At 42.9% G+C, this 22401-nt stretch overlaps 1 protein-coding gene across 2 annotated transcripts; it reads left to right on the top strand.

Moving 5' to 3' along the window:
- The first annotated feature begins 1364 nt into the window (after positions 1-1364).
- LOC122946050 (peptidoglycan-recognition protein SC2-like) lies at positions 1365-21755 on the top strand. 2 transcript variants are annotated; one of them, XM_044305352.1, is made up of 7 exons: positions 1373-1407; positions 1825-1897; positions 2772-2889; positions 3584-3671; positions 8273-8474; positions 13026-13144; positions 21505-21755. In XM_044305352.1, the coding sequence occupies exons 4-7, from the start codon at positions 3623-3625 to the stop codon at positions 21699-21701; spliced, it is 567 nt and encodes a 188-aa protein (XP_044161287.1). In that variant the 5' UTR covers positions 1373-1407; positions 1825-1897; positions 2772-2889; positions 3584-3622; the 3' UTR covers positions 21702-21755. The 2 variants fall into 2 exon arrangements, with proteins under 2 accessions (XP_044161286.1, XP_044161287.1); XM_044305351.1 differs by lacking the exon at positions 1825-1897 and having other exon boundaries at positions 1365-1407; positions 2761-2889.
- Positions 21756-22401: the final 646 nt, after the last annotated feature.

Here is a 22401-nt window from a genome sequence, read left to right as displayed (position 1 = left end):
AACACTTGTCCATCTAGGCTCTAACTAAACATATGACGTGTCTCTCTGACTCACCTATACATCACAGTTCACACACTGTCTCAGGTGCGGCATTCTCAGCCCAATAGTCCAGCAGCCTCCAGGCTGTAGCAAATACAAGTCCCTTTGGGGGATTGTGGTCCAGCAGTCCTCCCGACTCTGGCCTTGTTGTCTACTTTACTTTGAATTGGAATATCTTAAAGTGGCTATACACTTAAAGGTGTTGTCCAATATTAGAAAAACATTGCTGCATTTTTTTTTTTTTACAGAAACAGCCCTACATCTGTCCTTAGGTTGTATGTGGTATTGCAGATAAGCCCTATTCACTTCAATAGAGCTGAGATGCAATACCACACACAACCTATGGACTGGTGTAGGGCTGTTACTGGCAGAAAGCAGCCATGTTTTTTTCTAATCCTGGACAACTTCTTTAAGACAAAGGGACACTGAAGCTTTGAAGCAGGAAGGATTTCTCACTATCTGTCTAGGAAAAGCGGGAATCCATCAGTGTTTGAAAGCTTTCAAGTCTTGTGGAGCTGTACACACTATCCAGATAATGTTATCCTTAAATTATGCAAGTAACCTAGCTTTCCCAGGACCCTGAAAACATGCCTGACTATGGCACTATTTAGGAGTGAGGAGGAGATTTTTCTTAGTAGAGTTAGTATTCTGCAGTATATAACAGTTTCACATACTGATAACCCAGCTTTCCCAGGACTCTGAAAAGCAAATCTTCGAAGTAATGGCACTATTTAGGAGTGAGGAGGAGGATTTATTAAGGTAGACTTAGTATTTAGCAGTCCCTATCACAGCTCCATATAATGTGTTACCTATATTTCCCGGGACCCTATTACACAGCGCAATCTGCCACCGGCACCATTGTGATTTTTAAGCATGCACAGAAATCAGAATTGCCCGATGACCAAATGTTTTCTCGTATTAGTATTAGACTGGCAGATGATCTGTCACGGCGCGGTCTAGGAGGCGGGCACGTCCGGAGCGCGCCCGCATCATCAGCACGTCCAGCGTCGCTCCTGATAATACTATGCACGCCCCCCGCATGTCTATGCGCATTCATGAGAATGGTTTTTGGGCTGAGCACCGAGCTGATCACTCGGCGCTCGGCTGTGTAGTCTGTGTGGAGTTATGTGACGCTGGCCACGTCACATGACCCCTCTGGCTCCCTATTTAAACAGGCAGTCTGCTGGCCTCTGCCTGTTATTTAGGTTCCACCTGCGACTTTGTCTTTCCTGGCGTACTTACCTCCTGCTGGATTCCTGACGATCCTCTGCCTGCTCCTTGTGTACTTTGCTGCTCTCCTGGTATTCTGACCCCGGCTTCCTCCTGACGATCCTCTGCTGACTCCTTTGGTACTTCACGACTCTCCTGGTATTTATGAGCCTGGCTTCTCCTGACTATTCTCTGCTTGCTCCATTTGTACTTCGTAGCTTATAGACTCGGTCCGTTCACATTCTGTTGTTTGTCTGGTCTGTCCTCCCTGCACTTATTCCACCGTTACATGATCGCTAACGAGCATTTATAGGAGCAATAACTTCGGCTCATAGGAGCCAATACATTTTAATACTGTACGGAGCTCCTGCTCTGTACAGTCTTAGAACAAAGTTTTATCCGAATTCGCTCATCCCTAGTGATCATCTGCCAGAAAATCTGGCAGTCTAATACACCCTTAAGTTGTGCAGTTCGGCCTCCATGGACCAGACTTGTTTTTTCAGCACATCCCACAGATTGAGATCTAGTCATTTGGAGGCAAAGTCCTCAGCACGAATTCTTTGTCATGTTCTTCAGACCATTCCTGGACAAAGCATTATCCTGGTAGAAGAGGCCACTGCCCTAGAGAATACCGCTGACATGAAAGGAGGTACTTGTCTGTACAATATTTCAGTAGGTGCTGCATGTCACATTCACATAAATGCGATGACCAAGCCTTTCCTAAAAGAGCAATTCGCAGAGCGTCCCACTGCCTCTCCTTATCTTCTTCCCATAGCGCATTCTGGTGTCATCTCTCCTCCAGATAAGTAATGCATAGCCGCTCACATGATGTAAAAGAAAACATGATTCATCAGACCAGTCCACCTTTTTTTTTATTACCCCATGGTCCATTTCTTTCTGTGGTGCAGCCCCATAAGCAGCAACCTGTGATGGCCTGTGTGTTCCGACATCTTTCTATCATAATCAGCAGTAACATTGTCAGCAGTTTTACAGTAGTTCTTTTATGGGATCTGACTAGACGGGCTAGCCTGCACTCCCCATGCACATCAGCGAGTCTGGCTTTCCCTGGACCATTTTTGGTCAGTACTAACCACTGTATTCCAGGAATACCCTACAAGACTGACCGTTTAGAAGATGAACTGACTCGGAAGTCTAGACATCACAATTTGTCACTTGTCAGAGTCGGTCAGATCCGGACACTTGGCCATTTTTTTCTGCTTCTAACAAATCAATTTCAAGAACTGACTGTTCATTTGCTGCCAAATATATCCTAACCTTGACAGATTCCATTGTCAGGAGATATTTGGTATTATTCACGTCACCTCTCTGTGGGTCACTGTTGTTGCTGTTTTGGCTTATTGGATTAATTGACTATTACAAAAATACAGGATGTTGTCCAGTTATTATATCTTCATGCAGAAGGAAGTGGAATAATCATCCACAGACATGTGTGCCATTATGAACAATGCCATATAATAATGCTAATGCCATATGCAAATAATTGTTCTTGAGTTTTGTGACAGCCAGATAACACTCATAAAGCAGCGTCCCTCCCTGTCTACACTGAGTGCCAGCTCTCAGGTCTATATGAAGGATGATGAGAGCACCAATTCTCAATATCAGAAGAGATTCTACATAAAGGTGAGTCACATTACAATCTCACACATTCACTATATCTAAAGATTTTTTTCTAAATCAATATTTATTTCCAATAAGAAGACATTTTATTGCAGCAAACATGGCAACAATTCCATTTTAAACGGCTCCACAAGATCATTGCAAAAACAGTTTCCACCTGACAAAATCTAGAGACCGTTTAAGGTGCCTGTAGATGATCAGGTTTTTTAGATGGAGTTTTGAAGGTAAACTCAGGTATGGATTCCAACATGAGGATAAGTAAAATCTGTACTTTATACTACCTCTGCCTTTTCGATCCACACCTGGTTTTATCTTCAAAACTGCATCTGGAAAATCAAAAGCTTACCATGTATGGACAGCCTAAGACCTCAAAGCCATTTGTGCAGACTTTGTATAGTGCAACAGAATCCCTCTGGGTCAGTATTATAGACCCCATGTTCTGCCGTATGGTAGTTTCATGATGCAGTGTATTTTCCACAGAAGCAATTCATTATTAAAGGTCTTGCAGTTTATATAATTACATCTTATACTGACTAGGGCTACACCTAGACTTTTTATAGATTTTTTTGAGTGACAGCTGTAGTCCAAACCAGTAAATTCCGAGGAGCTTTCTGAGTACATACACTGAACGTAAATCACAAACCTGATGTAAAAAAACCTGATATATGATCACTTATTGTAACATCTGTCTGTTCAGTCTCTCAGATAACTTTACTGTGTTGAACTTGCATTCGCTATGATTCGGCTCATACTACTCCTGGCGGCCCCCTGCGTTATGGCAAATGGTAGGTAATGTTCATATCTTCTATTGAAACCTGTTATGGAAAGTGGTTGTGCAACCTCTGTGTCAACCAACCAGTTTCACTTTGGGCTAAGGCGTTATTCTGGTAGTCCCCTGCTTTTAACCCTAAAACCCATGTACAGGGACCTGGATTTTGCTGCATCGGTGCAACCAGACTACTTGGAATTGTACCAGTGTGGTTGGCAGCTGACCCCCACAGAAGTCAAAGACACTGATGTGAAGCACTGAGGGATCAGGCAATACTCGTAGTCAGGGCAGGCAGAGTTCACGCAAATCTGTAAAATTAGTCCAAGGTCAAGGCCATCAGGCAGCGGAGGGTCAGAATCGGTAAACAGGCAGAGTTCAGTACATGGGCAGACAAAAAGAACAGCACACCATAACTTGTAAGTAGCAAGCTAGACAATCTAAAGCTCAGGCACCCTCCCACTGGAGAAGGTGCTTTATCTATTCTTAAGACAGCCAGCCATAGGATGTGTAAGAATTAGGGAATGTGCAAGCTGGTCCTTCAAGAGCCAGGTAGCGCATATACCCTACGGGCAGGGAGAGCAGGCTGGGCAGAGAAGCACAGGCTTCTGACTACAGTTGAAGAATGAGACTACGACAGCCAGGCCTGCTGTGGGTAAGGGCTCATGCACACGAACGTATTTTCTTTCCGTGTCCGTTATTTTTTTGCGGACCGTAAGCAGAACTATTCGTTTCAATAGGTCCGCAAAAAAAGGAAGTTGCTCTGTGTGTATTCTGTTTCCGTATGTCTGCATTTCTGTTCCGCAAAAAACTAGAACATGTTCTATTATTGTCTGCATTACGGACAAAGATAGTACTGTTCTATTAGATGCCAGCTGTTCCGTTCCTCAAAATACAGAATGCACATGGATGTCATCCGTATTTTTTGAGGATACATTTTTTGCGGACCGCAAGATACATACGGTCATGTGTATGAGCCCTGAGGAAGAGGAGAGGCAGGTGGTCTATGCTGCCAGGCAGGAGTGGGAAGATGAGTAGAGTTACACCCGTTCCCTCCCAAGAGAGTCCAAGAGAGTGGGACAGCGGCGGGCATCGGCTACCGTGCTAACAAATATGATTATTTTTTGTTATTTATTTATGTGGCACATTCACTGTTACTAAGGCTGGACCTACACCTATACTTTTTGTAGCACTTTTGATTGATTTTAACTATCAAGTGACAGCTGCAGTGATTGCATAGAAATCAATCTATTGCTTTGGACTACATCTAGAGCTCAATATTGAAAATCAATTAAAAGCACTACAAAAAGTATAGGTATAGCTCCAGCTTAAGCATTTCACTCGGTGGTACAGACTGCATTGCCCAAACCACATCACCAAAGCACTGCTCAGAGTGTCGGAGGAGTCGTTCCTTCCTCCCAAGAAGGAACACTTTATATTAAGAGTAGTTACATGTGGATTTTGACATGTATTTGCTGTGGATTTACCCTTTGGAATTGCAAAGGTGAAACAAGCAGTGGAAATCCGCAGCATAAAGTCTGGATTTAAAATTTCTGTTGTGGAAATTTTATCTAGAGTGTGGATTACATTTTTAAAAATCTTAGCTGCTACTGTATATGCTTCTGATTTTCTGCCGCAATTCCATTGCAGAAAATCCACAGAGAATATGTCACATGTGGCCAAACCTTTGGCTCTGGCACACGACTCATATTGGAGCTAGTTGCTTGAAAATTTGCACCTGCTACTTCCTCAATTTGCATGAGACACACATTAATGGCAATTTCTTACTTTTTTCCTCCGTTTTTCCATCCAGGCCCCCCACTTATCAGCTGTTTGAGAAGGCAGCTGCACTCGCAGTAGCACTGTGGCCTTCTCCAGTTTTCCCTAGGCCATGTGGCGTCACGTTCATCAGTAACATGACCTTAGGTGCAGCTCAGCCCCACTGAAGTGAATGGGTCTGGCCTGCGATACCAAGCACAGCTGCTATACAATGTAAGGCGCTGTGCTGGGTGAGCTAACAGAAGGCTGCGGCACTACTGTGAGCCCTTCTGCCATCTCAAGTATCTGATCAGCAGGGTTTCCAGGTGCCGGACCCCCACCAGTCAGATACAGATTTTTTGCTAGTAGCCTCACTATTCACTGGGTGTTTTTATTTTTGTCTTTCTTGCTTCTTTAAAAAAAAAAAAAAGCAGCAGGATCAACTTGCAGGATAATGGGCTGGATGGACAGATGTCTTTTTTCAGCCTTACCAACTATGGGGCACATTTATTAAGACGCCGGTCTTAATAACCCCTATACCTGGCAGTGGATCCGCCGGAGTTATGAAGAGTTTACTGCCTCTACATAACTTTGGTGGATCCTCCGCTGTCTTACATTTAGACCATTTTCTATGGCAAAAATTTTAAATGGTAAATGAGATGGGCCTACCAGCTGTCCCTTTTTCCGCCCACGTCGCGCCCCCCTTTTTTAGACCTGGTGCGAGTGGGGAGAAGTCGCAGATAGCTGTGCAAAGGACCTTTACAAAGCAATCTGTGCCAGAAATACGCTTAATTTAGGCGGATTTCTGTTTGATAAATGACTTCCTGTTACTATTTTACTATGTTGGAGCTTTGGGCGTGCTTTTCAGAAGCTTTGACAGCACTCCCTATACAGAGGAAAACACTATAAAGAAGACACTAATGGTAAACCAGACTGTGTCCAAAAACACAAGAAAAATGCTTCAAAAGCTGCAGATGGCCAAAATAAAACACTGCACCTATTTTACCTGTAGACAATCTGTGTAAGGACCCTAAGGTGTACAAACATAGGGCTGGAAAACTTCCAGGATAGAATAAGAACATGACAATTAGAGATGGCCTTGCGGTTCGCCCGGCGGTCGTTTCGCGGCGAACTTTGCGTGTTCGCGATTCACCGAACATGCGAACATATGGAGAAATTTGCACCCGCCATATTCTTTTACATTATGAAGAACTTTGACCCATGACACATCCATCAGGCGGTACAGGACAGCCAATTGAGACGTTTCAGCACATGGACACACCCCTACCTTATAAATAGACCTGATCTGGCCGCCATTTTACATTCAGTGTTTTGCCAGTGTAGGGAGAGGTTGCTGTGTGGAGCAGGGATAGGCTGTTAGGGACACCAGACGCTAGCTAATAGGGCCACAAAAGTCCTTTCAAGGACTGGTATAGGCATGCTATCGATAGGTGTGCAGTACAGATGGGTGTAATACACTTATAATATACTTTTATAATTAGTCAAAAACACATAGATCTATATAGTGATCACCTGGAAGTCAGGGGCCTAAGGGCTTACTAGGGCCATTTTTATATAGGGTAAGGTTCCGGACGGGGTCGCTCTTATCAGGGCGGGTGGTCTGTGGTTAGGTTATCAGGGCCAGAATAGCACCCCCTGTAGGGCAATATCAGGGACAGTTCTTTGCCCACCCTGTCCTTCAATACCACATCATCATCTAGCCCAGGGATGGATGTTTTTTGCTTTCCCTCCGGGATTCATGGATGTGCACTGGAACCCCCCCCCCCCCCCCCCCCGGATTGTGGTCGGACATATGGTTTCTGATTTGGTGCCGCCGAGGACTTGTTATTGCCGACCACATCTATGCTTTTTGCTTAACTTTAACAATTTAATTTATTTTCATTTTGAGGGATCTCTTTTTCATTCACACGTCCGCAAAATGGGTCCGCATCCGTTCCGCAATTTTGTGGAACGGGTGCAGACCCATTCATTTTCAATAGGGCCGGAATGTGCTGTCCGCATTCGCATTTGCGGATCCACATCCGCATTTGCGGATCCGCACTTCCGCATCTGTGCTTCCGTTTCCGCAAAAAAATAGAACATGTCCTATTCTTGTCCGCAATTGCAGACAAGATTAGGCATTTTCTATTATAGTGCCGGCGATGTGCGGTCCACAAAATGCGGAATGCACATCGATGGTGTCCGTGTGAATGGACCCTCATAGTAAAATTATTAAAGGTTACGTTTTATCTTTATGTATATTCTAATGGATTACCTTCCGTGTACAATGTTATAATATACTTTCTATGTTAGACAGTATATTATAGTGCATTTGTATTGTGCGGCAGTTGTGTGCGGTTCTGCTGCGATACTGCAGGTATATAGAGGGACGAGCGTTACTGGAACAAATAATTTCTACTGGTGTGATATATCAGTCCCCCCCCCCCCAAAAAAAAAAAAAATGATTGAAGCGGAGTGTTATATACCAATATACTTTCTTTATAGTGCATTTGGGTATGTATAGTGCATTTGCGCATGCGTGTACGCAAAAATTATATTGCCGATATTTTGCATTGAAAAAAATTATGAATGGAGATCGCAAATTGGAATAATACATCTGGTGTCACTGTCCATGTTGTGGGACTATTTTGCACTTCTAGTAATTATTTCTTGGCTGCGAATATTAGCTGAAGGTTTTTCAGGTTCGCCTGCCATTAAAATGAATCGGACCCGCCGCGAACTTGTGGCTTGCGAACATTTGATCGCGTTCACGAACCGTCCCGGCAGATGTTCGTCCATCACTAATGACAATAAACAGAAAACAGTAATTCTTTCTAATATAATTTTTTCCCTAACATCCAGGATGTCCCGGTATCATCAGTAAGTCAACCTGGAGTACTAGAAATACAAACTGCAGAGATGCACTAAAAACTCCGGTCCCTTTGGTGATCATCCATCATACAGTCACCCCGACCTGCACGTCAAGAGCTGCTTGCACCACACAGCTGAGGAACATTCTACAACATCACACCCGTACTAATAAATGGTGTGATATTGGTTACAAGTTAGTATTGAGCTTTGTAATTCGTGACTGCGGTGGTGGTGGTGGTAAAGGATATTATTTTATTTTATACATGTTTTACACTGTTTGTAGGAATATTTTATCTCTGACCATAAAAATATTTAGTTTCCAAAATGCCCCATAGGCAGCAATTAATGGTGAAACTTTCCAGGAAGTCACCTGTATGGACTGCAGAGCCTATGCTAATGTGGGCACTTAGGGGAAGACATACAGAACATTGTGATGGGGCATATGTTTGCCCAAGGCTCATGAACTTATATTCAGTTTTATTCAGCGGTGGGTGAATGTCAAGGCTAGCCTTATGGCCCTATTACACCTGAAGATAATCGTGAAGATCATCGCCTACAAGCATTATGTATGAACGCTCGTTTGCAATGATCTGGCAGTGTAATACTGCCATCGATTACTGGATGAATGAGCAAACGCTTATTCATCAGGTAATGGTAATCTTTTTGCAGGTTTAACCCCTTAAGGACCGAGGACGTACCGGTACGCCCTATTTCCAGAGTCCTTAAGGACCGAGGACGTACCGGTACGTCCTGACTTAAAATCGGGATTCCGGCGCCACGGGGGTTAATCGGAACGGGACGCCGTAACAACGCAGGGGGGGCTCATTTGACCCCCCCGTGTCGGCGATCGCAACAAACCGCAGGTCAATTCAGACCTGCGGTTTGCTGCGCTTTTTGCAGTTTCTGATCCCCGCGGTCCCTGACCGCGGGGATCAGAAACTTCAGAGTGCCTAAAATCAATATTGCGCACCCCCCCCCTGCACCCCTGCACGATTTGATGGCGGCGGGTGGTGCAGGGGGGGTGTCGCAGGCAGTGGGGGCGTTGCGGGAGGCGGGCGGTGGGGCAGGCGGGATCGCGATCCCCCGCCCGCCTCCCATTGCATAATCGTTGGTTTCTAGTGGGTATACCAGGGTGCCAGCACATTGCTGGCACCCTGGTATAAACGGCTGACATCGTTGATGCGATGTCAGCCGTTTAACCCTTTCCATACAGCGGTCCGTACGGACCGCTGTATGGAAAAGGTTAACAGCGCAAGGAGCTCCCTCCCTCTCCGATCGGGGGGCTGCTGTGCCTTTGCAGCCCCCCGATGGGAGAGGGAGAGAGCCCCCAGAGAGCCCCCCGAAGCCCCGTCCTCACCCTTCCCCGTCTGCGAAGTTGTGGCAGACGGGGAAGGTTCCCATGGCAACAGGACGCCTGCTCAGGCGTCCTGCTGTCAATGGTGCTGAACAGATCTATGCTGAAATCATAGATCTGTTCAGTGTAAGTAAAATACAGTACAGAAACCTATATAGGTTCTGTACTGTATTTTACAGACATCAGACCCACTGGATCTTCAAGAACCAAGTGGGTCTGGGTCCAATTTTTTTTTTTAAAAAGTGAAAAAAGTTAAGATAAAATAAAAAAACATTTATCACTGAATAAAAAAAAAATAAAAAAAATACACTACACATATTAGGTATCGCCGCGTCCGTAATGACCTGATCTATAAAACGGTCATGTTACTTTCCCCACACGGTGAACGCCATAAAAATAAAAACTATGAGAAAATTGAAATTTTGCCCACCTTACTTCCCAAAAAAGGTAATAAAAGTGATCAAAAAAGTCGCGTACGCCAAAATAGTACCAATAAAACCGTCATCTCATCCCGCAAAAAATGAGACCCTACTCAAGATAATCGCCCAAAAACTGAAAAAACTATGGCTCTTAGACTATGGAAACACTAAAACATGATTTTTTTTGTTTCAAAAATAAAATAATTGTGTAAAACTTTTATAAATAAAAATAAAGTATACATATTGGGTATCGCCGCGTCCGTATCGACCGGCTCTATAAAATTATCACATGACCTAACCCCTCAGGTGACCACCGTAAAAAAAAAGAAAAAAAAAAGTGTAAAAAAAGCAATTTTTTGCCATCTTACGTCACAAAAAGTGTAATAGCAAGCGATCAAAAAGTCATATGCACCCCAAAATAGTGCCAATCAAACCGTCATCTCATCCCGCAAAAAATTAGACCCTACTCAAGATAATCGCCCAAAAACTGTAAAAACTATGGCTCTTAGACTATGGAGACACTAAACAATTTTTTGGTTTTAAAAATGAAGTTATTGTATAAAACTTACATAAATAAAAAAAATTGTATACATATTAGGTATTGCCGCGTCTGTGACAACCTGCTCTATAAAATTACCACATGATCTAACCTGTCAGATGAATGTTGTAAATAACAAAAAAAAAAAGTGCCAAAAAAGCTATTTCTTGTTACCTTGCCGCACAAAAAGTGTAATATAGAGCAACCAAAAATCATATGTACCCTAAACTAGTACCAACAATACTGCCACCCTATTCCGTACTTTCTAAAATGGGGTCACTTTTTTGGAGTTTCTACTCTAGGGGTGCATCGGGGGGCTTCAAATGGGACATGGTGTCAAAAAAACTGTCCAGCAAAATCTGCCTTCCAAAAACCGTATGGTATTCCTTTCCTTCTGCGCCCTGCCGTGTGCCCGTACAGCAGTTTACGACCACATATGGGGTGTTTCTGTAAACTACAGAATCAGGGCCATAAATAATGAGTTTTGTTTGGCTGTTAACCCTTGCTTTGTAACTGGAAAAAAAATATTAAAATGGAAAATCTGCCAAAAAAGTGAAATTTTGAAATTGTATCTCTATTTTCCATTAAATCTTGTGCAACACCTAAAGGGTTGACAAAGTTTGTAAAATCAGTTTTGAATACCTTGAGGGGTGTAGTTTCTTAGATGGGGTCACTTTTTTTGGAGTTTCTACTCTAGGGGTGCATCAGGGGGGCTTCAAATGGGACATGGTGTCAAAAAAACTGTCCAGCAAAATCTGGCTTCCAAAAACCATACGGCGCACCTTTCACTCTACGCCCCGCTGTGTGGCCGTACAGTAGTTTACGGCCACATTTGGGGTGTTTCTGTAAACAGCAGAGTCAGGGCAATAAAGATACAGTCTTGTTTGGCTGTTAACCCTTGCTTTGTTAGTGGAAAAAATGGGTTAAAATTGAAAATTAGGCAAAAAAATGAAATTCTCAAATTTCATCCCAATTTGCCAATAACTCTTGTGCAACACCTAAAGGGTTAACGAAGTTTGTAAAATCAGTTTTGAATACCTTGAGGGGTGTAGTTTCTTAGATGGGGTCACTTTATGGAGTTTCTACTCTAGGGGTGCATCAGGGGGCTTCAAATGGGACATGGTGTCAAAAAAACTGTCCAGCAAAATCTGGCTTCCAAAAACCATACGGCGCACCTTTCACTCTACTCCCCGCTGTCTGGCCGTACAGTAGTTTACGGACACATACTGGGTGTTTCTGTAAACAGCAGAGTCAGGGCAATAAAGATACAGTCTTGTTTCGCTGTTAACCCTTGCTTTGTTAGTGGAAAAAATGGGTTAAAATGGAAAATTAGGCAAAAAAATGAAATTCTCAAATTTCATCCCCATTTGCCAATAACTCTTGTGCAACACCTATAGGGTTAACGGAGTTTGTAAAATCAGTTTTGAATACCTTGAGGGGTGTAGTTTATAGAATGGGGTCATTTTTGGGCGGTTTCTATTATGTAAGCCTCGCAAAGTGACTTCAGAGCTGTAGTGGTCCCTAAAAATTGGGTTTTTGTAAATTTCTGAAAAATTTCAAGATTTGCTTCTAAACTTCTAAGCCTTGTAACATCCCCAAAAAATAAAATATCATTCCCAAAATAATTCAAACATGAAGTAGACATATGGGGAATGTTAAGTCATCACAATTTTTGGGGGTATTACTATGTATTACAGAAGTAGAGAAACTGAAACTTTGAAATTTGCTAATTTTTCCAAATTTTTGGTAAATTAGGTATTTTATTATGCAAAAAAATTAATTTTTTGGACTTTATTTTACCAGTGTCATGAAGTACAATATGTGACGAAAAAACAATCTCAGAATGGCCTGGATAAGTCAAAGTGTTTTAAAGTTATCAGCACTTAAAGTGACACTGGTCAGATTTGCAAAAAATGGCCTGGTCCTTAAGGTGAAAATGAGCCCGGTCCTTAAGGGGTTAAAAATCCTCGTTTGTCAAACAGTGATTCATTATAGAGACGAGCGATCAGACGAGCTTCATCTGCAGGTTAATAGGACCCTTAGGGATGTGTGACCCTTGCGGCTGCACAATCAACCATTCCTGCGAAATGGACACAACAGATGATCTGGCACCTTAAAGGGCATCTGTCAGCAGATTTGTACCCTGGCTGAAAAATGATGTTTTAATATATGCAAATAAGCCTGTAGGAGCAACTGGGGCGTGGCCATTACACTTAGAGGCTCAACTTTGTCTGCAAATACCACACCCTCTCCACTTTGATTGACAGGGCCAGGTGTAAGGACATCTACACTGCCTGGCCCTGTCCGTCAAAGTGCAGAGGATGCACCAGTTACTGAGCGAGCATAGCCTCTAGGAATAATGGCAATAGGATATTTCAAGTTTCATGGAATGGATCAATACAAAATGAAATATTTTCCCTGATTGTTTCACAGCTTTATCATTGGCAATGACGGCAACATATATGAAGGTCGTGGCTGGTCAAAAGTTGGGGCTCATGCCAAAGATTTCAACTCTAAATCCATTGGGATCTCTTTTATTGGAAACTTTATGAGTAAGTATAGAAATCAGTGACATGAAGGTTGTGGACCAAGTAACTCAGATTTTCTTTTTCTCAAAAGCATTTTCCTACGTTAACAAGTATTACTATGATATACCATCATTTACTAATAATGGAGGTCTGAATGGTGGGGTCTCCATGATTCTCAGAAGGATCCAGCAGGTTTCCTGGAATAGTGCTGCCGACTGCACAGAGAGGTCATGTAAAAAAGCACAATGCTTTTTTTTTTCTTAAGACGGACATCCAGTCAGTGGCATCCATTCTATGGGCTTGTTAAATGAATGCACAAGCACCTTTCCTAGCTCATATGGTAAAGCAGACTACTAAGATGCAGTGTGAAAGGCCATGAGTAAAGCACAGAAGCACCTTTAGTTTTTTTGCTTGGTCCTACATCCACTCCTAACATAGAGTATTCATAACATGACACTATGGGAAGCAAACAAGATGCACTAAACCTAAAGCCTTATGTACAGCATTACAGCCTGTATTATAGCCCTGCATTTACCAGAATCAGGTGGCTATATATATTTTTTTTTAGGGGTCAAGCACTAAGCATTGAGTAATAAGTTCCCAATATAGATACAGTCAGGTCCATAAATATTAGGACAGCGACACAATTCTAACATTTTTGGCTCTATACACCACCACAATGGATTTGAAATGAAACAAACAAGATGTGCTTTACCTGCAGACTGTCAGCTTTAATTTGAGGGCATTTACATCCAAATCAGGTGAACGGTGCAGGAATTACAGCAGTTTGCATTTGTGCCTCCCACTTCTTAAGGGACCAAAAGTAATGGGACAATTGGCTTCTCAGCTGTTCCATGGCCGGTGTGTGTTATTCCCTCATTAGCCCAATTACAATGAGCAGATAAAAGGTCAAGAGGTCATTTCCAGTCTGCAATTTGCATTTGGAATCTGTCGCTGTCAACTCTCAAGATGAGATCCAAAGAGCTGTCACTATCAGTGAAGCCACCATTAGGCTGAAAAAACACAACAAACCCATCAGAGAGATAGCAAAAACATTAGGCCTGGCCAAAGCAACTGTTTGGAACATTCTTAAAAAGAAGGAACGCAGCGGTGAGCTCAGCAAAACCAAAAGACCCGGAAGACCGCAGGAAACTACTGTGGTGGATGAGCGAAGAATTCTTTCCCTGGTGAAGAAAACACCCTTCACAACAGTTGGCCAGATCAAGAACACTCTCCAGGAGGTAGGTGGATGTGTGTCAAAGTCAACAATCAGGAGAAGACTTCACCAGAGTGAATACAGAGGGTTCACCACAAGATGTAAACCATTGGTGAGCCTCAAAAACAGGAAGGCCAGATTAGAGTTTGTCAAACGATATCTAAAAAAGCCTTCACAGTTCTGGAACAACATCCTATGGACAGATGAGACCAAGATCAACTTGTACCAGAGTGATCGGAAGAGAAGAGTATGGAGACGGAAAGGAAATGCACATGATCGTAAGCATACCACCTCATCAGTGAAGCATGGTGGTGGTAGTGTTATGGCGTGGGCATGTATGGCTGCCAATGGAACTGGTTTTCTTGTATTTATTGATGATGTGACTGCTGACAAAAGCAGCAGGATGAATTCTGAAGTGCTTCGGGCAATATTATCTGCTCATATTCAGCCAAATGCTTCAGAACTCATTGGACGGCGCTTCACAGTGCAGATGGACAATGACCCAAAGCATACTGCAAAAGCCACCAAAGAGTTTTTTTAAGGGAAAGAAGTGGAATGTTATGCAATGGCCAAGTAAATCACCTGACCCGAATCCTGCTGCCGCCGCAATACAGTAATACACTGGTATGATCTATACCAGTGTATTACTGTAGTACGGCGGCAGCAGGGAGCGCACGGCGTCATACCAACTAATGACGCCGTGCGCTCCTGCTCTCAGCAGGAATCCAGGCCGCGGTTCCACGAACCGCTCACGGCCGTGAAAAACGGTCGTATCTATTCGGCCTTATTCTGTCCCATTACTTTTTGCTCCTTAACAAGTGGGAGGCACATATGAAAACTGTTGTAATTCCTGCACCGTTCACCTGATTTGGATGTAAATACCCTCAAATTAAAGCTGACCGTCTGCAGTTCAAGCAAATCTTGTTTGTTTCATTTCAAATCCATTGTGGTGGTGTATAGAGCCAAAAATGTTAGAATGGTGTCCATGTCCCAATATTTATGGACCTGACTGTATGTGCAGTTATCAGGCTGGTGGTGGGCAGCCATCCTTAGGCCACGTGTAGCACAAGTTCACCAACATTTTTTACTAAGGGCTCATGCACATGGTCATAGCTGTTTTTGTGGTCTGCAAATTGCGGATCTGCAAAGCATGGATACCGGCTGTGTGTGTTTCGTATTTAGCGGAACGGAACCTCCAGCCCTCTATAGAACTGTCAGAGTATAGCACATGTGCTATTTTTTTTGCAGGTGCCGCAGTGTGCTGTCCATGTCTTTTGCAGCGCTATAGAAATGAATAGGTCTGCATCTGATCTACAAAAAATAGCAAATCGGATGTGGCCAAAAACAATGGTCGTTTGCATGAAGCCTAACTTGAATTCTCCCATTTTGGAAACCCCACAATTGTCCTCCAACAGGCCACACCTGAAGGCTTTGCTGGCCATGACACTATGAGAACTGAGCAGTTCTGGCATAAATCACCTGAAGAGATTCATTGTCCTAGGTGATGTAACACTGGGGGAGTCACTTATAGAGAAGGATTTGGGTGTCCTTGTGGATGGTAGAGTAAATAACAGCACAATGTCAATCAGCTGCTTCTAAGGCCACCAGGACATTGTCATGAATTAAACAAGGCATGGACTCGCGGGGCAGGGATGTAATACTACCACTTTACAAAGCGTTGGTGCGGCCTCATCTGGAATATGCAGTCCAGTTCTGGGCACCAGTCCATAGAGAGGAAGCTCTGCAGCTGGAGAAAGTACAGAGGAGAGCGACTAAACTGATAGGGGGCATGGAGGATCTGAGTTATGAAGAAAGATTAAAATAATTAAATGTATTTAGTCTTAAGAAGAGACGTCAGAGGGGAGACATGATTAACCTGTACAAATATATAAATAAGCGATACAAAAAAATACGGAAAAAAGCTGTTTCATGTAAAATGCTCCCAAAAGACAAGGGGGCACTACCTCCAACTGGAAAAGAAAAAGTTCAGTCTCCAGAAGCGTCAACAGCCCCATAGAAATTAATGGGTCGGTATTCAGTGCGGGTGCAATGCGTTCAACTCACGCCCGTGTGAAAGGGGCCTAAGAACTGTGAAGCTGTGGAATAGACTCCTCAGGACGTGGTCACAGCAGGAATAGTGGACGGTTTTAAAAAGGGTTTAGATGAATTCTTTAAAGTAAACGACATTAATGCTTCTGAAAACGTGTAGAAATCTGAGTCTCACTTCCTTCTGGGATTTGCGTCCCCATCGATCCCTTGGTTGAACTTGTCAACCGTACTTATTCAACCGTATTAACTATGTAAGAGAGACAGTAGCATTATTTTCTTTCTCCTTATAAACAGAAGGGGTAGAGTAAGACAATGTTATATATAAACCACCTGGGAACTTCACCAATTGGGAAATTAAGGAAGACCCATTTTGACATGTAGATGGCGATACATACGCTTCCACTCCCCACTAAAATTGATAGAAGATACAGAAACCTATGAATAAATGCACTGGGCTACTTGTATATCTCCCATTTATTCCAGTGTAGATTGAATAGAAATACACACCTACTGTCACGGCTGAGGATGGGGGAAATCCTCAGCCGTGTGATGTCAGAGGATGTCCGGTCGCTACTTGGCCAGGACCACAGAATTAGGGAGCAGGTCACCTCCTATTGCGTCCCTAACGCTGACCCTGTCTCCTGTCAGTATAAGCCGACCTTGATGGTAGGAGGGCTGATACGCTGGAACCTTATAGTCCCGACAAGCCCTCAAGTCGGCCCTGAACTAGAGAACAGAGTAAGGCAACCCACTCCTCCTAGACACGGAGGAGCAGGAGTCTCACTGGCCAAGCAGCATGAAGAAGGGAACGTCAACAGGCCTATGGATATGGCAGGTGCTGCACTAGTTCCAGCCACCTGCCACAGCCTTGCTGACTGGGTCCGTGTGCGGGCAAGCTGGAGTCCACAAACAATACAAATATAACTCAGCACACACACATCCACACACAGGAACCCAGATCCATAGCTGCACAGAATAGTAAAGGAAAACATAAACTGAACATCACACAAACTTAAACCTATGACCGGAAGGGTGGCCCTTACAAGAAGGAGGAAATCACAGGAGGCTGCTAGAGCAAAGCATGACTGAAGCAACCTACTGAGCCATGGTAACGTGAAAGGCTTTATAGGCCTAAGAGGCCACACCCAAGGGTCAGACACACCCAGTGCCTCACACACACACTGGGAAGGGAATTAACCCTTCCAGCACCAGAGAAAAGGGAAAACACCAACTTAAAGGAACCGTGTCCAAACACAACAAACACACTGTGGTTGTTACCGCTGGCAACGACATGGGTGGCAAGCGTGTCCTGGGAGTCAGCCCAAAGGCCGGAACACTGCCACCACATGTACACATCACCAAACGTTGCCACGGGCAACCACAGTGCAGGAAGGGTGTCAGTGCACACCACACACAGAGTGCACACAGACATACCAAAGTGCATACAAACACGCACACAACTCCAAGGGAACCGCACACATACCTGTTGTCCGCGGCAACCGCACCTGAGGCTGACAACATTATGCCTCAAGCTGCGGTTGAAACAACAACCCAAACCGCGGGCAACTGTATGCGGCTCCCAAGGAGTCACGGCCATAACCGTGGCCGTGACACCTACCAGAATGCTAAGACTGGGTTTACACATTCTATTTCATGATATATTTCGCTGTCAAAATATCATGAAAACCTGCTTTTACTGCGATTGCTGCAGTGTTGTGGTGTGGTAATTGTCCATGCAGTCTTCACAAGAAAAACACGTTTATTTAACAGTTTTCACCTGTAAAAAACAAGAACCATGTTTGACACAGTAAAGGGAGTTGTATGAGGAGGCAGGTATTTTCCTCCCAGTGTGTGCACCTGGATTGATTAGCGGCCAGGTGGGGTCATGTGCCGGTCTGGGTTTTGACAACACCTAGCTGCCTTTAACCCCTTCAGGACCCTGCCATTTTTCAACTTAAGGACCAGGTCATTTTTTGCAAATCTGACCAGTGTCACTTTATGTGGTGATAACTTTAAAACGATTTTACTTATCCAGGCCATTCTGAGATTGTTTTCTCGTCACGTATTGTACTTCATGACAGTGGTAAAATTGAGTAAAAAAATGTATTTTTATTTATGAATAAAAATGCCAAATTTATCCATAAATTTATAAAATTAGCAAATTTCCAAATTTACATTTCTCTACTTCTATAATACATAGTAATACCTCCAAAAATAGTTATTACTTTACATTCCCCATATGTCTACTTCATGTTTGGATCATTTTGTGAATGTCATTTCATTTTTTGGGGGACGTTAGAAGGCTTAGAAGCAAATCTTGAAATCTTTCAGAAAATTTCCAAAACCCACTTTTTAAGGACCAGTTCAGGTCTGAAGTCACTTTGTGAGGCTTACATAATGGAAACCATCCATGAATGACCCCATTTTAGAGACTACACCCCTCAAGGTATTCAAAACTGATTTTACAAACTTTGTTAACCCTTTAGGTGTTCCACAAGAATTAATGGAAAATAGAGATAAAATTTCAAATTTTCACTTTTTTGGCAGATTTTCCATTTGAATAATTTTTTTCCAGTAACAAAGCAAGGGTTAACAGCCAAACAAAACTGTATATTTATGGCCCTGATTCTGTAGTTTACAGAAACACCCCATATGTGGTAGTGAACTGCTGTACGGGCACACTATATTGCGCAGAAGAAAAGGAACGCCATACATTTTTGGAAGGCAGATTTTGCTGGACTGGTTTTTTGACACCATGTCCCATTTGAAGACCCCCTGATGCACCCCCAGAGTAGAAACTCCAAAAAAGTGACATAGGGTACATATGATTTTTGGTTGCTCTATATTACACTTTTTGTGAGGCAAGGTAACAAGAAATAGCTTTTTTGGCACCGTTTTTATTTTTGGTATTTACAACATTCATCTGACAGGTTAGATCATGTGGTATTTTTAGAGAGCAGATTGTTACGGACGTGAAAATACCAAATATGACATTTTTTTAGTGTCTCCACATTCTGAAAGCCGTAGTTTTATTTATTTTTTTGCGACTGTCTTGTGTAGGGGCAAATTTTTTTTGGGTTGAGATGACGTTTTGATTGGTACTATTATAGAGTGCATATGACTTTTTGATCACATGCTATTACACTTTTTGTGATGTAAGGTGACAAAAAAAGGACTTTACATGTTTTTTTTTTTTTTTACGGCATTCACCTGAGGGGTTAGGTGATGTGATATTTTTTATAGAACAGGTTATTATGGACACGACGATACCTAATATGTCAACTTTTTTTATTTATGTAAGTTTTACACAATAAAATAATTTTTGAAACAAAAAATAAATCATGTTTTAGTGTCTCCATATTCTGAGAGCCATAGTTTTTTAAGTTTTTGGGCGATTGTCTTAGGTAGGGTATGATTTTTGCGGGATGAGATGACTGTTTGTTTGGCACTATTTTGGGGTGCATATGACTTTTTTTTTGGGATGGTGGTCACCTGAGGGGTTAGGTCATGTGGTATTTTTATAGAGCAGATTGTTACGGACGCGGCAATACCTAATACATATACTTTTTTTTTTACTTAAGTTTTACACAATAACAGCATTTTTAAACCCAAAAAATGATGTTTTAGTGTCTCCATTTTCTGAGCCATATTTTTTTTTCTTTTTAGGCGATTATCTTAGGTAGGGTCTCATTTTTTGCGGGATGAGGTGACGGTTAGATTGGTACTATTTTGGGGGTATATACCTTTGGGGGTATATACCTTTTTGATCGTATGGTGTTGCACTTAGTGATGTAAGGTGACCAAAAAATGGTTTATTTAGCACAATTTGTATTTTATTTTTTTGACGGTGTTCATCTGAGGGGTTAGGTCATGTGTTAGTTTTATAGAGACTGTCGATAGGGACATGGCGATACCTAATATGTGTACTTTTATTTTTTCCCCTATTTAAAAAAATTATAATTTCCCTTTATTTTGGCAAAAGGATATATATTATTTTTTTTTTACTTGAAACTTAAAATTTTTGGGGAAAACGTTTTTTTTTTTTACTTTTCTTTTTCACTTTGTGTTTTGTCCCACTCTGGAACTTCAACTTTTGGGGGTCTGATTCCCTTTACAATGCATTCCAATACTTCCCTATTGGAATGCATTGGCTGTAAGTGTAATACAGTGGGCTGGATCTCACAGGCTCTCCCCCAGACGGCAGCCCCCATGCCTAAGCCTTCCATGCCATCGGGTCCCCGTCACAGCAGTACGGAAACCCGATGGCAGCTCCAATACCCACAAGGACATCGCATATGCCGCGGTCAGCGCTGACCACGGCACATCAAGGGTTGATGCGCCGGCATCGGTGATTTCACTGATGCCGGCGCATGCAGCAGGGGTCCGGCTATCAGTGACTGCCGAACCCCTGCCGCAAATCGGACGGGCACATCTCCTGCACTCGCCTGATCACAGTCGCTGTACACAGTCCTTAAGTCACGGACATCTGTGCCATACATGGCACGGGTCCTCTACGGGTTAAAAGACAGCTGGGTTTAGCAGAAAGGATCTCTGTATTGGGATATGAGGCTTGTGCCGGGCTTGGAGGGCTGAGACCACTATGAGGGGAAACAGGCTGCCTAAAGCCTGTTCATGGGCTCTTTGAGGCAGAACTGCCAACAAGGTGTGAACTAACACCAAAACCACAAGGTGACTTTTTGTGTTGAATGTGCCTTTTTGTTTATGAACTTGCCAAGAGTGTGAATAAACACTGAACTGTTTGATTTAAGAACTGGTTGGTGCCTCTATACTGCGTCTGCTTATCCTGTCTACCACAGCGAATCCCTACGCATTGTAAAAATTCATGCATTTTTGTAATGTGTTTTTTTGTAGTATTTTTTTCCGTAAAAAAATAAATGTGACAGGTAATACAACCACCAGAATGGGGGAGGTTGAAAGGTATGAACCAATCACATTTTTATGGTATGTAAAAGTTATATCATTTGATTGTTTTTGCGGAGAATATGCAGGGACATAAGGAAATGAAGAAAATGAAAAATCATTTTCACTGAATATTCTTCACATTGTTCTCTTTCCTCTGCCGTACCTCACATTTTCTTTTTTCTCCCCCTGCAATCAGGCGGTCTTCCATCTCAAGCCGCCATAAACGCAGCCAAACGTCTCATCCAATGTGGGGTCAACCTCAAGAGGATCAGAAGGAACTACACCCTGAAGGGTCATCGCGATGTCTTCAACACTGCGTGTCCTGGAAATGCTTTATATAATAACATCAAAACATGGGGCAGGTTCAAGGCTGGCAAGCAGTCATTGCCATAGGGAGCAATGCATACTGCAAGAATTGTAGCAGAATAAAGCTGCACGCTGCACTTATGGTGTCTCCTGTATTTAATCACAACTGGGGAAAACATAAAAAAAGAAAATTCATAATAAACTCTAGGTCTACACATTCAAAATGAGCCCATTGCATAGCTCCTTGAGGTGCTGTTCATGGTTACTCAGTGGTATTCTTTTTTATGCACCAATAAACCTCTATAGATGCTTTCTTCTGGGGAAAAGTCAAGGGTGGACTGGAAACTTAGGCCGGGTTCGCATCACCATTTAGTTTCCCGTTCTTCTGATCCCTCAGAAGAACTGAAAAATAAACAAAAAAACAGATCCTGTATTTTAAGCAATCATTATGCACAGTTATGCACTTTTTGCATCAGTTTTAGCCATTTCCGTCAGAGATCCATTATTTTAGACGAAATAAAAAAACATTTTTCCATCTAATCCTTAAAAATGAGAGCCTCCCGTGGTTTGTACAGCATGACCATGGGAGATTGTTGGGAGGGAAGCGTTCCCTTCCAACAATCTGCTGCTTGCCCAGAGATAAGGAGGAGCGATCGCTAACGCCATCCCTCTTCGCCATAATGACTCGTTGTTTCCCGGCAGCAGATTGTGTTTACACAGCACGATCTGCTGCCGGGAAACAAGGATTTTTGTGTTCGCACAAACCAACCAATTACTCGATGAACGA

This window comes from Bufo gargarizans, chromosome 9, assembly GCF_014858855.1.
Source record: "Bufo gargarizans isolate SCDJY-AF-19 chromosome 9, ASM1485885v1, whole genome shotgun sequence".
Lineage (NCBI taxonomy): Eukaryota > Metazoa > Chordata > Amphibia > Anura > Bufonidae > Bufo > Bufo gargarizans.
Note: the sequence above shows the minus strand (reverse complement) of the source record. Positions and strands in the feature narration are given on the sequence as shown.

What these genes read in the sequence shown, in the direction of transcription:
- LOC122946050 (XM_044305351.1), top strand. Translation starts at nt 3,623, where the DNA reads ATGATTCGGCTCATACTACTCCTGGCGGCCCCCTGCGTTATGGCAAAT. An exon ending in CCCCTGCGTTATGGCAAATG is followed by an intron (nt 3,672 to 8,272) that starts GTAGGTAATGTT and finishes CCTAACATCCAG; the next exon opens with GATGTCCCGGTATCATCAGT. An exon ending in TGGTGTGATATTGGTTACAA is followed by an intron (nt 8,475 to 13,025) that starts GTTAGTATTGAG and finishes ATTGTTTCACAG; the next exon opens with CTTTATCATTGGCAATGACG.